The 19,098-nt window shown below is 35.1% G+C and overlaps 2 protein-coding genes across 2 annotated transcripts in view; both read left to right on the top strand.

Moving 5' to 3' along the window:
• LOC128996829 (uncharacterized) lies at nucleotides 1–2,060 on the top strand. The gene is made up of 4 exons (XM_054422320.1): nucleotides 1–29; nucleotides 659–818; nucleotides 1,404–1,466; nucleotides 1,731–2,060. The coding sequence occupies exons 1-4, from the start codon at nucleotides 1–3 to the stop codon at nucleotides 2,058–2,060; spliced, it is 582 nt and encodes a 193-aa protein (XP_054278295.1).
• Nucleotides 2,061–13,393: 11,333 nt separating this feature from the next.
• LOC128983014 (U4/U6 small nuclear ribonucleoprotein Prp4-like) overlaps nucleotides 13,394–19,098 on the top strand; it is a 125,708-nt gene continuing 120,003 nt past the window's right edge. The window contains exon 1 of the mRNA XM_054402136.1: nucleotides 13,394–13,591. The gene's annotated coding sequence lies outside the window, so the exon portion shown is untranslated. The remainder of the gene's footprint in view (nucleotides 13,592–19,098) is intronic.

Raw genomic sequence — 19,098 nt, 5'->3', positions numbered from 1 at the left:
ATGTTAAAACAGCAGGAAAATGAATTATGGTAAGTAAAACAATAAGCATTAGCTGTTATTATGCTATTGTATTACATTTACCTACTTAGTTAGTAGCTTTTAAGTAAAATTGTATTGCTATAAGTTATTTTCACACAGTTAGGACCACCGACATTTCCCAAAAACATTGCAAAAGGTTGAATCTTATAATTATATAAAAACGTTGTCCAGGCTGTGTGGTAAAAGGCACGTACAAAATAAGTTATTAAAATAATTCCCGGTTCTTAAACCAAGCGGATGGTGAGTCTGAATTTTACAATACCTTGTGTGGCCTTCATCTTGTAAATATTTTTGCACGTAGCGTATATAAAAATGGTGGGGTAGCAATTTTTGCTGCAAACTCTTTCAAATGTAATAAGATATCTCTTGACAATTTTGGTATTGAAATGCTCTTTGAAGTCACTGCAGTGGAAGTAACTACTGATATTAACACAATATTAATGACTGTTTACCGATCTCCTGATAGCGATTTGGATAGTTTTTTTTTAAACCAAATGGACTTGTGCCTAACATACCTATCGAAATATAAATCTAGTAAACTAATTGTGTGTGGAGACTTTAATGTACACTTGGAAAGACCTTTTCCTGATGAGGCTTCTTTTGTGAATCTTTTTCGAAGCTTTGGGCTCTATATTGCCACAAGAGAGCCAACCAGAAGCGACGCGTGTCTGGACACAGCCGCTACCAATTTTGACTCATGGGACTTGAAAGCGGAGGTTGTTCCGTCCCATGTTGGTGACCACAATGGAGCCGTGGTCCTTACATTGGGACTGACCAAAGTAAGCATAGAACCCCACTGGCTAGACTCGTAAAAGATAGTAAAAAGGAAACTAGATTTAAATAATGTACCGACCCTATGTAGTATGCTAGAGAATATTAATTGGGAGAGTATCTACACAATACCTGACGCTTCAAATGCATTTAGGATGTTTTCTGGTCTTTTCCAAGAACAATTTGACTTGGTCTTTCCAGCTAGAGAAATGGAGAAAACCGCAAACTATAAAATCTAAATCTACCAAAGTAAGTAATCCTAACAATTGGTATACCCCAGAATTAAGCAAGCTGCGTTCACTGATGGTTTTAGTTCATGATCACTACAAACTGACCCTTGACCCTGCTCTGAAAATCAAATACCTCTCACTCTATACTAAAATCAAAAAAGACTACAGTTCCAAAGCTAGGTTAGCTAAGAAAATGTCCAATGCACAGACCATCTTGATTGCTCCAAATTCATGTAAAGCCGCTGGTGCATCATCAACCAACTCAGACCATCCACTCATGTACCTCCATCATCAACCGACGACTTTAATGACTACTTTTCTGGTACAGCTGAAAATATAATCTCTGACCTACCTCTGTTACAGCCTAACTCAGTTGACTACCTCTCGGACCTAAACCCAACTGTCACCCTAAGAAATTGGAAAAAGGTGAGTGAGAAAGATCTGATTAAAATAGTACACAATTTTAAAGATTCTTTTAGTCAAGATTTAAATGGAGTTTCTAGCCATATTCTTAAATCTGTATTTAAATCTATTGCTGCCCCTCTTGCTTATTTAGTCAACAGCTGTTTGGCTGAAGGTGTTTTTCCCGAAAACCTGAAGATAGCTAAAACCATTCCTATCTACAAGAAGGGTGACCTGGCACAGCCCGCTAACTTTCGGCCAATATTAATTCTTCCTGTTTTCTCTAAGGTTCTGGAGTCAGTAATGAAACAGCAACTGGTGGCCTATTTCGAGAACAACGACCTGTTCAACGATTCCCAACATGGGTTTAAGGCCGGACGATCCACAACCTCTGCACTCCTTAGCCTAGTCAAGAACATCTCTGATGCCTTTGAATCTGACTCCGTCCATCTCAGTCTTTGTGATCTTAGCAAGGTATTCGACGTGGTCTCTCATGATATCCTTCTTTCCAAGCTTGGCAAATATGGCGTCACTGGAGTAGTCCGCAAATCATTAGTCAGCTACTTAGATTACAGGAAACAAATTATTGTTTCGCTGCAGGGCATTTCTGCTGGATGAAGCCAAAGAATGGTTCGTTTTGCATCGCCTCAGAAGCAATGACGATAAAACACAATCCATCACGTGCACCCTCAAACAGGGCATTGAAGACGAGGCGGTCAAACTTCTAGGATTCTGGATCGATTCCAAACTCAACTGGAACCTCCATGTGGAGAAAGTGTGCGTTAGGCTAAGCAGAATATTCTATCTGATCAGGAAACTTAAGCATAAGATCACACGTCCCTACCTAGTCATAAAGTACCATGCATTATTTCATAGCCACATAAATTATGGGCTAAAGACGACCCAGAGTGTGCTGTTGCTGCAGAAGAAGGCGCTAAGACTAAGACTAATAACATCTTCCGGCCCTACCAACCACTGTAGGCCTCTTTTTAAAGAGCTTGGCATTCTATCAGTTTACAGCCAGTATACGTTAAACACCCTAGTCCTTTTGAGATAAAATATAAACAACTTCTCAACCAGAAACGTGCAGCACAACTATGGGACGCGCAGAGCTTACAATTTCCCATGAATTGTACAATGGTTCAATACAATGATTCATGATATTCTTAGATCGTTCTATGTATATTCACATAGAATATTCCTTTGGAATGTCCTGCTAGAATGTTCTCAGAATATTCTAATTTGATTTTGAAGAGAATATTCTGTAGTACTTAGTTGAGGATATTCTAGGAATATCCACTCCGTGGACAGTAATCTCAGTATCCATGAGACCAGACTTATGGAATGTTCACCTGGATGCACCCCGTTCTCGACTTAGCCACACGCTTAATTCATACCCGTCTCTAGCGATAATATTATTCAATACGCTACCGACAACCATCCGGACCCTAGAACCAAAAAAGTTAGTTTACGTCTGCACTTCGCCAGAGCCTAGTCAGTAGGCCCCTCTACTCGATCAAGGATCTTATTGACGAACCACTCGCCTTTCCAAAAATCCGAGTCACATCCGTCAGTTCTGATTAAATTGTATATATATAAATTTATAGTGTTTTGTTAGTTTACTCTTTTTCGACGCAATCTATCCAACTTTTGTTGGTCAAAGATGAAGGAATCAAGTATTCAAGTAAGTATTCAAGTATTCATAGTTCATTAACCAAGCTTTCGTAAAACACAAATACCATTTTATTGGTTGCTTCTATATATAACTAAATAATATATAAATATAACTGATATTCTGGAAATCTTGACAAAATTTCCAGTAATTTGACACTTTAATCATGAAATTTTGTCAAAAATTAAAGCCAGGGTGAGCGTTTAAAAATGGGATGATTTAAGGTTTTTTTTTATATTTCCAATAAAAAAACGCCAAAACTCGACATTTTGTTACCTCGCCCTCGCCTTAATTTTGGATCAATTTTAATGATTAAAGTGTCAAATTACTGGAAATTTTGTCAAGATTTCCAGAATATCATTTATATTTCCTTTGGGCGGATAGGATTCGCCCCATTTCGCATACTAATTTACATGTATTTCTTATGGAAGGAGTATTTTAATAAGATATCAATTAAATAAGTTATAACTCGTAATCTGTTGAACCAAAATAAACACATTATATACTTTTCTTGTAGAAAATTTAATCTTCTTCAATTTTATAATTTACTATAGTATACAAAAAGTTGATAGTTTTCGAGATATAATCAAAAAACCCAAAATGCGTACCTTTCTCCCCCCCTTTTCCCCCCCTCCACCCCCTGGCTCACCACCTAGGAGTCAGGACTTTTGGCATGTTAACACCCTAAGCTCCCTGAACAAGTTTCTGAAGGAATCGCTTAGTTACCTGCTCACGCACTCTACACCTCATTCCTTGACTGGACTACATCCTCTTACCCATAAAATGGACGTACAATGAGCATAGCATTACACATAGTATAGATAAGTCAACCCTAAGCATGTAATTATTATCCAAATGCTGAATTAGTGACACAAAAGCTGAATGTTTACAGCTGTTATGTTAAGCAAATTATTTTATGCCAAAAGCTAGTTTAGAAACTTAGCGTCGGCTTCTAGACTTTTTAAAAATTAAAACTTAATTTAAAAAAAACTGGGACCCTAAACAAAAATTATGGCTTCGACATTCCCTAGTTCACAAAATTATCTTTCTTTCAACACAAAAATGATGAAAATCCGTCGAGTGGTTGATTCAGAATCGCGAAATAAAAAAAAAACACTGTTTCGTTTTAATATTATAGATTGGGTAGTTATTTGATTTTGAGACACAGATTTTAGATTTTGGAGTTGCTTCCCAGGCTGATTTCTGTATGGTAGTGTTGAAGTAATTTAATGATTCTTCCACATCATGTTCATTCCATTACGGGATTTTAAGATCAATTCTGTTATTTACAAGGGTCCTAAAGTAATCCCAGTTTGTATTCTTATTCCACAACGACGGGGATTTTTCCTTCAAGCATATACTAGTACTGTAAGTTATGATTACAGGGGAGTGGTCTGAAGAAAGATCAAGGGATGATTCGATATTCGTGTAGTTCAATTGTACACCTTTAACTACAAAAAAGTCCAGTATTTCTGGTATTTTTTTCGGTCAGTTGGCCAGTAAGTAGGTAAACCTGAAGATACACAATCCAAATTCATTTCTGTTATAGCTCTGTAAAGAGTTCTGCCTCTTGGAGTTACTAGTCTCGAGCCCCAGTGTGTGTGTTTAGCATTATAGTCCCCACCCACAATAAATGTTGGACCAAGCGTTGAGAAAAAGTCTCTAAATTGATCTCTACTTATTGCATGAGGTGGAGGACAATAGACTGCCGAGAGTGTAAGAGAGGCGTTATTGCCACATTTTACAACAATACTCGTGGCTTGTAAGAAATCATTTTGCATGTTAGGAAGCTCATAGTGTTTTAGTTTTTTGTGCACTAGTACAGCAGTTCCTCCATGAGCTCTATTATTTGGATGGTTAGTAAAGTAGACAATATAACCAGGAATTTTGAAGAAACTTTTATCAGTGAAGTGGGTTTCAGAAATGAGGCATACATCTATTTTTTGTTGAGTGATAAATAACTTAAGTTCTTGGCTGTGGTTTGCCAAGCCATTAGCATTCCAAAGTGATATTCTTAGGAGGGAGTTCATTTCAATTTGTTAATGACAGCTGTTAGTAGGTTCATGAGGGTACCTATTTGTTGGGTTTGTTGTAATATTAGCTTCTCAAATTTTTCAATAAAACAGGTAACTGTATGCTCAAGATTGTTGGAGCTAGATCGTTCACTACTCACATTTGGTGCTGATTTAGGAGTGGCAGCAGCTTGAGCATAGGTTTGATGTGTAACATCAGGTTTATCAGCAGTGAAGGATCTACTTGACACTTAGGCACGAGCTGACCCAGTTGCAGTTCTCGACTCCTTCAAAAACTTTTGCGAAGGGTTGATTTTACGTTTGATTTCTTGATAATTTGCACAGCCCTTGTAGTTCGCTGGATGGTTCCCTTCACACAAAGCACACTTTGGTGGTTCAGCGACAGGTTTTGTACAAATCAAGGTATCATGGTTTTGACCACATTTCACACAGCGAAATGGATACCAGCAGTAACCCTTTGTGTGCCCATATTGTTGACACTTTTTACACTGGACAATTTCTGATCTTTTTCTTGGTGGTTCAAACACGATTTTGGCATTCAACAAATATTGAATATTATATATGTCTTTGTTATTTTGGCTAGGCTCTAAGTCCACAAAGAACAGTGAAAGTGGTGATTTAGTTTTAAAGTCCCTTATATTTGATACATTACGTACTTTATGGCCTTTTTCCTCAATTGATAATTTGATATCATCTATGTCAGTTGAGAAATGCATATTCTTCAGGACCACTCTGAAAGACCTGTCTTGTTTTACTTGAAATGTATGAAACGGAACTTTTAGCTCAGTCAATTTATGAACTAGTTTTCGATATGAGTCAATGGATAATGGACAAATTTTGACCTTATTACCGTTTATGCACCTGTAAGTGTATTCATGTCTAGGGATCACTGACTCTATCGATGTCATCATTTGTTTGATATTAGACACGTTCAGGATGAATATGGGTGGAGGTTTAATCTCCTTCTCCTTATTGTCAGAAATAACAGTTTCTTCCATGTCACTTGAGTCACTAAGAGCATCAAACATGTTTCCCGTTTGGACCACATTGTTTGAGGTCGATTGTCGAGGTTTTTCAGAATGACGGGTTTTTAGATTAACATTTCCCCTCTTATTACCCGGGACAGTTTGCCAAAAACCAACATGACGCGTGGTTACAACATTAGTATTCGATTGGACGTCACTGGTTTGAGCGGACGACAAAAAAAGTTGTTCATTCGCTGGACTTTCACGATTACAGATCACATCACCGTTTTTTGAATCACCAGTGTCAATACCATAGTCATAATCCAACATAGTATTAGCTGACTAGCAGGAACAATTCAAAGAACGAAACAAAGGTAACAAAGGTAAACACAAATCAAACAACAAATTGAAAGATTGAGGTTATGGAAACTAATACGTAAATCTTCCTTATTAAAACACAAAACTATACAGTTTTTAATGAAAGATTAATGATGATATGCCTTGACTGAGCTCCAATATTGGCTTAAAAAGTGGAGGATAAAAGTCAACGAAAACAAGTCCAAACATATTGTTTTTACTCTGAGAACAGGGTACAATCCTCCAGTAACCATTAATAATGTAGCCTTTAGTAGATATATTGACCTTTTTACTGGAAGAGTTAAATTTACAGTGACACCTTGGTGTCGTAGGACGTAGATAAAGGCAATAGTGTCCAAAATTTGGCTTATATTCATTTTAAAAAGCCATTGTGTCGGTTACAAAAACTTGAAAAGATTAACATACAAAAATTAAACATAGGTAGGATACATGTTTCTCAGTACCATTGCTCTTTATAGGCCTATATGCTCTTTTCTTCATTAACAAGACCATTTACTTGTTTAGTGTTTAGAGGTTCTAAAAATTGTATTAAATTTGTATTATGATCCAATTGGTCATTTGAGTGTAGCTTCATAACATCATGTCCAATAAGTAGGCCTACATCAGCGCATAGTTCTTTCTTTTATTTATTTATTTAAATATTGAAAGCAAAGACCGTTCTTCTTAGACCTTCAATTTAAAATCATTGAATTTATATGCCGGAAAACTTAAACTGACTTTCACATACCCCTGTACGAATGACTTCAAATTGGACGCAGCTAGAGATACATGTCCCTTTTCTTTATAGGTAGCCTACATCCTCAATTTATACATCTTGACAAAATTTAAGTTAATAAAGCTTGATGTACTACCTGTATCACATAAAAGTCAACGAAAACAAGTCCAAACATATTGTTTTTACTCTGAGAACAGGGTAAAATCCTCCAGTAACCATTAATAATTTAGCCTTAACGGAGGCAGACAGTGTAAAATATTTAGGTCTAACTTTTGACAAAAAATTAAATTGGAAATCTCATATCTGGTGCAAGAGACAGCAAATGGAATTAAAACTTCGTAAACTCAATTGGCTACTAGGTACGAATTCAAAATTATCATTGGCTAACAAAATTTTACTGTTTAAAGTTATGATCAAACCAATTTGGACATACGGAATTCAACTTTGGGGGACCTCGAACAAATCCAACATCGAAATTCTTGAACGATTTCAGGCTAAGGCACTGAGAAGAATTATTGGCGCACCCTGGTTCGTATCCAACACTACAATTAGGAATGACTTCAAAATTAAATCAGTGAAAGAAGAAATTACAGACCTTAGCAAAAATTATCAAAAAAAATTTGAATACCATCCGAACAGTCTTGCTGTTAATCTGCTGGACAATAGCCAGTGCATTACCAGGTTAAAAAGTGTTGTGCATGTGCTGGACCTAAGCTACAGATTTTTGTAAATATTTAAATGACTGATCCAATTTTTGGCAAGACTTGTTGATGAACAGGTGCTTGCTTCCTGACATTGTTTTTTAGATATATGTTTTACTTATTGTTCTCATATTTGAACAGATTGTAAAATAAATTCTGATAAAAAAACCAAGTTAAAACAGATGATTTAAAGGATATTGGAAAAATAAAAAATAATATTAGAAAAAATAATCTTTTGAATTTTGGATATATTACAGAGTTGTTCTTGATGTAATTATTTTCAGTAATTCCGAGTTTATAATTGAGCCGTCTTCACTATTTAACAAATAATTAATTTTGGTATATTTTTTCTATAAAATAAGATTCCCACGCATTAAGATGTTGAGGTTTTATAATTTGTTTTAAAAGTTGAAGGTTTCCCAGAATGAAATGTGTCTTGTTAATACTGTGGCTAACAAGGGCTGACTTTACTTTACTGACATATTACTACCACTGAGTTCATGAAAATTAGAGTTCTATCATAGTTGTGTGAAATGTGTATTTAATTCCAACTTTAAATTAATAAAATAATCTAAAACTAATTTTAATCATATAACAACAGTGATAATCTAATGGTAATTAAATTAATCTATATTCAAACACCAGTATCCTTTCCAACTATCAGAAAAACAATTCAACTACTTGAGGCCTAAACAGATTAACAGAATCATATTATATACTGTAGTATCGAAAATATTTTAAGTATTGCGACTATTGCAACTGTCGGCTACTCTTTCACCACTTGAAAACACTCATAATCATCAAGCGCAGATAGCTCAGGTGGTAAGGTAAGAGACTCATAATACGGAGGTACCAGGTTCGAGACATGTCTGGGTCAAGAACTTTTTTCTCGTTTTTTTCTTCCAAATTTGTGTTTATTAACTATTTAATAAATTTACTCAACTTATAATTAACCTTTTCATACTAAATCTATATTATTTTGTGTTTTTTATGTTCAGGCCCAGACCACACTTTATTCCAGGGACATCCCATAGTAGTCCCATATGCCCTGAGAATGTCCTGAGGACTACCCTGGGATGACCTCGGATGTCCCACGGATATGCTGTGAGCTTATCCGTAGGACATCCCCGGGCGGGGACATTACGCATTCCTGCGGATATCCTGGGATATCCAAGGTTGACCATAGGACTACTATGGGATATCTTGCATATCCTGTCGCAATATCCGTGGGATGTCCTGAGGAGAAAGTGTGCTGTCTGGATTGTGGTGTACATTCGGCATCCTGTAGCTCATAAACGAGTAAGTTTAGAGAGAAAGTGCAAAGAATAAATAAGTCACATATAAGTCCTCGTTAAAAAAAAATATATATAAAATACGTTAAAAATACTGATTTTGTTGTTTTAAAAATGGTCACCATTTTCAAAAATGGTAGCCTACTTTGATATTGGAACAATTTATTTTATGGTTTTTTTTATGGAGACGTGATTTGAAAACTTGTTTATTCTTTGTATTTTCGCTCTAAAACTTATCGTTTATGAGCTACAGGATGCAGGATGTACAGTACTCAGAAACCATTTCTTCTTCGATGTAACACGATGTAACTCCTAAACAAGTAGCTTTAGAGAAAAATGTCAAGACTAAAAAGGTCTAAAAATTGTGCGTTTACATTCTAAAACAATCATAAAATACAAGGTATTCCATAGGACTAACAAAGTTTTCAGCCATATTGGAAAATGGCGATCATATTTTTAAAATTCGAAACCACTAAAAAAACATCTTAAAATAAAGGGTTCTGTCCCATAAGAAGTTAACTCTAGATATCTCATGATAAAAAAGTTATCTATTGGTTCACTTTAGGTGAGACACCCTGTATAATAAAATGAGGCTCTGGCGTACAGCATGATATTCATTCATATGTATCCACTACAGTCTGTATATGTACTGAATGAGCTACATAACGTTAATAGTTTTGCAAAGTCTTTTTCGTATTTTGATATCTTTATTAGTTTGGACAAGATCATCCATCAAAGTTGAATTTTCTCCAATAAGATTAACATGGGGGAATCTAAATATTTAATTGAAAACTTTGTCTCCACTAATTTGAGAGAACGGCTGGGCGTAGAAACTTGGTAGAGGTGTCCAAAGAAAGGTCTTGGTCTGTAGATGAGTTATCAAAAGAAAAACGAAGTAAATTCGATTAGGTCTCTGTCCCAGAAGCCTTTAAAGATCCCTCCACAGATTTGTTTACATTTTGGTCATGTGGATAATACTTTTTAATAAAACAGCTGTTGATTTTAAAATTGTATTTTAAACAACACACATTTATTGGGAGTTACTGAATAGTCCAAAAGAAGTATTTGCAATGTTATTTTCTGATTTTAAACTGGATTTTCTTCTGTATCATGCCATGTGTTGAAATATAACGTCCCATTACGAAATCAGTGGAAAATCCTTTTTTCACAATAGACTATTATTTCTCATTGAACTATCTTATATCTAATTCACGGGTTGGTGTCTGACTTTTTCACACCTTTTCCCTAATCTCATGAACCCATGATGATATGTTTAGAATATTATGACAAACTATAATAGTTTGTCATAATATTCTAAACATATCATCATGGGTTCATGAGATTATTGTCATACATGCTTTCAATCGTTGGAAAAATCTTCGATGGCGTAATACAATACAAAATAATACAAGCGCAGAAGAGCACGGTGGCCATTTGAGCCGTGTCCATATTTTGTTAAATTAATAGTGGTTTACAGCAACTGGATAAAACATTTTACAATATTTATGTAGAAATATGTGCATGATTTAGAAAGTCATTAAGCTGGAAAACTGCAATATACTGCAAACTTTTCAGAGAGGTTACTTCGATGTATTCATTCAGCTTAGGGAAAACATAATAATGTATCTTCGATGGTGTAATACAATACAAAATAATACAAGCGCAGAAGAGCACGGTGCCCATTTGAGCCGTGTCCATATTTTGTTAAATTAATAGTGGTTTACAGCAACTGGATAAAACATTTTACAATATTTATGTAGAAATATGTGCATGATTTAGAAATTCATTACAGTAAGCTGGAAAACTGCAATATACTGCAGACTTTTCAGAGAGGTTACTTCGATGTATTCATTCAGCTTAGGGAAAACATAATAATGTATAGATGTAAGTAGATAGTGTGTATAGATGTATAGTGTATAGATGTATAAATGTATATAAATAAGAACTTGAACTCTTAGAGAGCCTTTGAATGTTATTAGACTAACGAGAAGGGTTGTGCATGTTTACTAGCGCTACTCGGCAACAAAAACTATTTAATTTATCTCTAAACTATATATTCTTAAAGTGCACTGAGCAGCCTACAAATCTATGTAACTTACCCATATAATATAGTTACAAACTGCTCAAACTCGCATTGTGACATTTATAACTCGGCATATATATCTCCAACAGAAAATTCATCCGCAGTAAAATTTTATCGTGCTCTTACCGTTTCTAATAACATCCAAACACAGAAACCTTGCCTAAAATGGTACCTATGTTGACAAATTATTTACTGTGGCCTATATCACGGACCGTGGCCCACTGGTTTGGTAACATTATTGAAAATAACACGACATTTTGGCTGTAAAAATGGCACAATGAAATACTATTTAATCAGCTACTGTCATGACGGAAAGTCGTATTTATTTCAAACTAGATCACATCATACTTTATAAGATACGTTGATTCACAATGTATGCATCAATATTTACGTAACAGACAATTTACATTATTTTTTGCTTTTTGGAAATGCTTCATTACTATGTAATTCGCATTATTTTTTGCCAATGAAGCTGCACGTCATATAAATTAGGCCAATAACAGTTCAAGAATAAAAGCCAACATTACTTCAAGTTTATACCACTACACCTAACATTCCGTAGAAAGATTATATTGACAACTTTATGTAATTGATAAGGCTGAGACAACTAACTGACATCCCCCATTTCTAGGAATTCCAGCTCTAACAGTAACCCCAAAACCAATTTCTCAAAACTTCAAAATTTTAAAAACGCAATTAATATTATTATTGTTTTTACGCTTATTAATCTTTAAACAATGCTAAATGCTCAAAATATGTATAATTTCACTCAATTTACTCTCAATTTCACTCAGTTAGATGAATTAGTGTAAGCCTTGAAAGTAACCGTCGATTTCGACGGGTTTCACCTAGTAATCTATATAAAGCGGCAAACTCAAATACAAAAACCATAATATACGTATTTTTTTTCATTTTGTTGCGGTGCACAAAAAAGCCAGAGTCCTGTAAAATCCATACTGTACTATTTATAACCACTATATGCAAACAAACTGTTAATAACTATGTATCATTTTAAAGCGTAAACTATGCACACCAAATTTTATATCGAACATTTTGTTGTGTGACCTCATATAAAAAATCTACAAGGAAGAGTTTCATAAATTAATCCGTAAAAAATAATTTTTTATGTTTATGATATTTTTTAACTATGAATATTTAGGATACCATGGTAAATACACTTTTTGTAGAATATCGTAACGCGAAATGATTATTAAAAGATTGCAATACTATCCTTACCCGTTTTAAAGTTATAGCTTAATTTCTAAGATACTGTAAATTTATCTAAAAAGGGGGGGTAGAGGAAAGCACAAAGGGGTAGGAGTGGGGACTTTTGGGAAAATGCTCATCACAACATGGTCTAACAGCATAGAAAAATTCAGCTTTCCCATAGTTAATTACAACATCAAACCTATATTGACTGTGGGCTACGTACCATCACCATCCATGCGCCTCGATACTACTACGAATTTTCTACGTTTACTCTTACGTCATTAAACGTAGCTCTGTTGTTTTTGCACAGATTACCTTAAACTTGGTGTTTTGGTACTATTTGTTAGTATTTCTAACCATAAATCTTCTGTAACATGTCTTAAACGCGTACAATATTTCCGATATTTGATTTTAAAGTAGTTTTAAATTTTAATTTTTGCAATAAAAGTTGATTGAGGCCTAAAGCATAAGAGATAGAAGAAAGGTTGTAATAACCTTTTTGAAGTACAATATATTTAGGCGTTGATAGAAGCTTAAACCACCTTTCTATCATTAAACCGTTTGAGAGTTAGACGCGGAAACGTAAACCAATGACCCGCGCGACTTCCCCCCTCCCCCCGAGTTGTGACCACCCTAGAAATGCGACATCATAGATTTTTTTCATCTACTAGATGTCCGCAACAATAATCAACAGTCAAATTTTGTCAGACTGTCAGTGCATACTCAACCCGTTTGGCGCCCGGCCTATTAACGCTCCTGGCTCTGCTGAGTCTTCTGCACTATATGGCGTCTGGCGTCGTTCGTAACGGCACTAGCAGCAGCTAGTCATAACGGCACCTGAAAAATCTCCCGTGTGCCGCACGGCACAACCTTAGAATAATTATAGCTCAGTGCCGTCAACGGTGTTTCGTTTCTGTTCTGTTTCTCTTTCTGTTTACGGTTACAATTTTATAGGTTAGGTCAGGTTAGATTTCCTTGTTACAAGCAAACAGCAAATTTACACGGAACGAACACCAAACAATTTCCATAATAATTTAGTAGCAGTGAAGGAGAAGACACAGCAAATCAAAAACTCCTAATATCACAAAATAAATCCAGGAGGTTAGTAGCCTAAGTTTAGTTGTGTTTGTATGAATTAGGCTTTACAACTAGGTAGGCCTAGCCCAAGGCGTATGAAAGATACGCTTTCATACGCCTTGGGCCTAGCCTATTTGGTTTTTTCTTCACTTACAAAAAGACCAGCTTTTTTGCATTCTTTAGAAGCGTTTCTGCCAGGGGTTTAAAACCATCATAATCTTCAGATATTACAGCTAGGCTTACCTATATCATCAGCAAACACTAAAATATAGATTTTTTGTCCAAGAAGTACTCCTGAATTCAGATTTTCAGTCTCTTTGAGAGCCTCTTCCAATACAAGATTGAAGAGGAGATGGACCACCCCATTGTTTTACTCATTGTGTTTATTTTAAAGTTATCACCAAATTCACCCTTAGGCCTAACTCTGACTTTCCTTTGGTGTCCTTTATACAGGTTTTTGCCACGTTTATTAATTTTTCTGGAATCCCGTAGACTTTCAGTAGCTTCCACATTTTCCTTCCGTCAATAGTAGGCCTAAGTTATTCATATATGCCTTTAAGAAGTCTTTTGAAATATTTTAAAGTTCAAATTAAGTCCAACAAATAAGCCTAGTTAAAATGAAGTGTAGCAGGGTTATGTCTTATTACTATGCATTTTTTACTAGGCCTATATGCTACTATTTAAAATTGTTTTTTATGTCCCATTTTTACATCCTAGGACACTAGGTTCTAACCCGCAACTGTTTTACACATTACTTCCGTCTAGTCCTAGAGAGTTGGGGCATTATCACGTAGCCTACCGGTAGATATATTGACCTTTTTACTGGAAGAGTTAAATTTACAGTGACACCTTGGTGTTGTAGGACGTAGATAAAGACAATAGTGTCCAAAATTTAGCTTATATTCATTTTAAAAAGCCATTATGTCGGTTACAAAAACTTGAAAAGATTAACATACAAAAATTAAACATAGGTAGGATACATGTTTCTCAGTACCATTGCTCTTTATAGGCCTATATGCTCTTTTCTTCATTAACAAGACCATTTACTTGTTTAGTGTTTAGTTTAGAGGTTCTAAAAATTGTATTTAAATTTGTATTATGATCCAATTGGTCATTTGAGTGTAGCTTCATAACATCATGTCCAATAAGTAGGCCTACATCAGCGCATACTTAGTTCTTTCTTTTATTTATTTATTTAAATATTGAAAGCAAAGACCGTTCTTCTTAGACCTTCAATTTAAAATCATTGTATTTATATGCCGGAAAACTTAAACTGACTTTCACATACCCCTGAACGAATTACTTCAAATTGGACGCAGCTAGAGATACATGTCCCTTTTCTTTATAGGTAGCCTACATCCTCAATTTATACATCTTGACAAAATTTAAGTTAATAAAGCTTGATGTACTACCTGTATCACATAAAAGTCAACGAAAACAAGTCCAAACATATTGTTTTTACTCTGAGAACAGGGTAAAATCCTCCAGTAACCATTAATAATTTAGCCTTAACGGAGGCAGACAGTGTAAAATATTTAGGTCTAACTTTTGACAAAAAATTAAATTGGAAATCTCATATCTGGTGCAAGAGACAGCAAATGGAATTAAAACTTCGTAAAACTACCTGTGTATCGATTAAACAACATGCTTTGAAGTCATTTGCATTAGCTTCAACTAAAGAATTATTTAGGCCTAGTAGTGATGTATTGGCTGCAGTTGCAAGTAAGGCAGCGGATGTTCCAGAATCCTTTTTATTTGTTGTAAAATTCTGGGCTATACTTGCTTTAGACACTTGTGTAGTGACCCACCTTTCTACATTTCCCATTCTTTGCTTCTAATGCAGGACAACCATCTCTGGAATGTCGGTCAAATCCATAAAAATATCACTTCCCAGAAACATTATTGACAGCTGAAACCGTTTCCACAATCTGTCTTGAATTATTCTACCAAGTGGGGTTGTTTGGGGAAAATCTAAGTTTAACAGTGAGTCGGTGGCTCAGTCGGTAGCGTCGTGGACTTCGGGCCCAAGGCAGCGATGTCGTGGGTTCGGATCCTGGTCACTGCCGATAACATTTTTCGATCATCAATGTTCACAAGACATTGAACAAATTTGGACAATAAAACAGACAGCTGATAATTAATAAACATTCATATCATTCCGTAGTAAGTTAGGACTATGACAAATAACTGCTGACAAAAAAGCAGGCATTTTCAACACTTCCCTTATTTGCATAGTCATGCCGAGAGTCCAAGATGTTTTCGCAGGACTTGAAGTCTTGGTCTTTCTTGATATAGGCGGACTGGCAGACGAAGATATCACCATCACTTTGAGAAATTTCGAGTCCGAGAAAGTATGATACTTCTTTTACTAGGATTTCAAATTGTGAACGAAGTTGCCTGATAAATAAGTCCATTTCGGTCTGACTAGTCGCTGCGACTAATCCGTCATCAACATAGAGAGCAACGATGATTTTTCCAGCAGGGGTAGGACAAATGTAGACCCAGGGATCTTCACGGCTCTGTCGCCTTTCATGAAGTTGTCAAACCGTTTATTCCAGCATCGAGGTGCCTGTTTCAGGCTGTATAAGCTGTGTTTGAGACAACAAACACGATTTGTCCCATCATCCTTCAGCCTGCTTCATAAAAATCTCTTCTTCAACGTCTCCGTACAAGAACGCAGTTGAGACGTCAAACTACCGCAGAACCATTTTCTCAACAGCTGCAATGGACAATATTGATTGAACGACCTCCAGACGAGCAACTGGGCTGAATGTTTCAGTGTAATCTATACCGGGTCTTTGCACACATCCTTTGATGACCAATCTCGCCCGATATTTGTCAACACTTCCATCAGGATTGCGCTTTATTCGGTAGGCCCACTTGTTGTTGATAGTCTTCTTTCCCGGAGGGAGCTCGGTCAATTCCCATGTACCGTGTTTATGCATGGATTCCCTCTTGAATTATTCTCCCAAGTGGAGGTGTTTAGGGAAAATCTAAGTATAACTACGATGAAAAACGAATTTAAACTATAAAACATCAAATGTATTTCTCATTAATGTTTACAAGACATGGAAGGACAACAAAACAGACAGCTGATAATAAATTTAAACATTCATATCATCTGTAGTATGACTTTGACAAATAACTGCTGACAAAAAGGCAGGCATTTTCAACAGTTTGTCCTTCACCCGACTATGAGTGAGAATCACACTGACATTTCTATTGTGTCTCAGTTACTGCGCAAGTTTGCATTCCGTATTCAACTTGTTTATAATGATCAACTTGACCTTGGGCCATGTCGGGTGCTCTTGACTGCTTAACTGTGTCAGTTAAGTCAATTTTTTTATTTTTTCAAATAATCGCTGTCATACATATATGATAAAAATAAGCCATTTATAAAGGCCTTTGGAGTGTTCCCTTGTACATAGCTGCGATCACTGCATCAAACACGCAATCATGGCTTAAAAGTTTAAATAACTTCTTGATCAGCATTGTACGTGTTATTAAATTTACGGAAGAAGATACGTCTTATAAGACTTAAAACATATATTTACGCTTATACTGTTACTCACAAGACGGTAAATACACAAAAAAGATGGTAAGTGGTGATCGATTTTAAATCACTAACATAGATTATAAAAGTTGTAAACTAGAATGTTTTATCACTGCCTTATCTGATCACGATTTGCAACTTTTCAAGTTTTTAATACCTAATGTTAAAAGTTATAAGAATTCAAAACTAACTAGGCCTATGGGAGGGCAGAAAATTTAGCCAGGAAAGTATGAAAATGTTTCTTGATTGATGATCACTTGCAAATATAAAATGGAACCTGCTGTATATTAGACCTGTAGAGGAAAAATTTACGTATTTCTATGATATTTTAAAATATTACATTAATTTGCACTTTCCAAAAACTAAAATAGTTAAATATAATAATTAGGTATAACCAATGGATTGACGATGAAGTTATTTATAAGCGAAGGGAAATAATTGACCAATACCATACTTATAGATGCAAAAAAATAATGTAGCATTGAAAAAGAATATAAAAGAGAATAAGAAAGAGTACAAACTTATAATTAAAACTAAGAAAAAATGTCTTTTTAACAATCATCTATATTAAAACAAGACAGGGTTTTTTTATTTCACGATTCTGAATCAACTATTTGACGGATTTTCATGATTTTTGTGTTGAAAGAAAGATAATTTTGAGACTAGGGAATGTCGAAGCCATAATTTTAGTTTAGGGTTTCAGTTTTTTACAAAACACTAAAAAATAAGGCCGGCTTCTAAAAAGGATAAAATATTTTACAATAAGTGTTCATTATTTCAACCCGTTATTAATAGAGTGAGTATTTCAATTAGTTACATACAGTACCGGTAAGCTTTGAGTCTTTTAAACTTATCAAAATAAAAAATTATGACCGTTATTACTGCAGTTTTAAATAGTACTTGACAATTGCTCGATTTCGAGCAACAGGCACACTAGTACTTAATAAATTGGTTGATTCATTGAAACCATTTAAGTGGTCAGGATATGATGAAATACCTATCAAAATTTTTAAAGAAGCAAAATCAGTACTGTTAAAGCCATTGGTACATGTAATCAACTCATCCCTAAAAACTGGTATCTATCCTACTCAATTAAAAATTTCTAAGATCATTCCTGCTTTAAAAAAGGGAAACATAAGGATACCTTGAATTATAGGCTGTTAGCTATAGGCCTACAACCATCATTCTCTAAACTTTTTGAAAAAAATATGCTTTATCAGCTGTTAGATTATTTTGAAAAAAATTATATGTTAGACCATAGACCAATAGAATAAATATTGAACTTCAGCTGTGCTGCGGTTAGCATAAGTTCTGGCCTCCACCGCTAGGTTTGCCGTGTAGTTACGGCGTACACCGCTGCAGCCTCTGCTGGCAGCGGTGGGTGAGGGAACCTTCATTTGACAGTCTATATTTATTCTATTTGTCTATGATTAGACCAAGATCAACATGGTTATAGAAAAGAAAAGTCCACCATAACCGCATTGATATCTTTTATTGAATATATTTTAGAGAATTTGGATAGAGATAACTGTATTATTGGTGCTTTTTTAGACATGTCTAAAGCTTTTGGATAGTGTTCACCATCCTACCTTAATAAATAAGCTTAAGAATTATGGTATTTATGGTAAATAATTGAACTGGATAAGGTCTTATCTGGAAGAAAGGCAACAGTATGTCAGTGTTAGATTTGTTGAGAAGCAAAATTTGTACAATATAAAATCTAAGTTAAGGCAGGTAAAATATTCGGTTCCTCAAGGATCGGTTCTTGGACTATTCCTATTCTTATCTTATCTGGGAGGTATGCAGGAACACCTAGAACTAATAAAATTCAGAATACCAAACTATGTTTATATGCAGACGAAATCAGTATGTCAATACATGACAAAAATACAAACAGTATAGAATCGAAAATAGAAAATTTCAATTGTAAACACTTTCCTCAATGATAAAAATCTTTTACTAAATAAAAAAAAAACTA

The sequence above is a fragment of the Macrosteles quadrilineatus genome, unplaced genomic scaffold, assembly GCF_028750875.1.
Source record: "Macrosteles quadrilineatus isolate MER2022 unplaced genomic scaffold, UCM_ALF_1.0 Scaffold_1__1_contigs__length_201487025, whole genome shotgun sequence".
Taxonomy (NCBI): domain Eukaryota; kingdom Metazoa; phylum Arthropoda; class Insecta; order Hemiptera; family Cicadellidae; genus Macrosteles; species Macrosteles quadrilineatus.
Note: the sequence above shows the minus strand (reverse complement) of the source record. Positions and strands in the feature narration are given on the sequence as shown.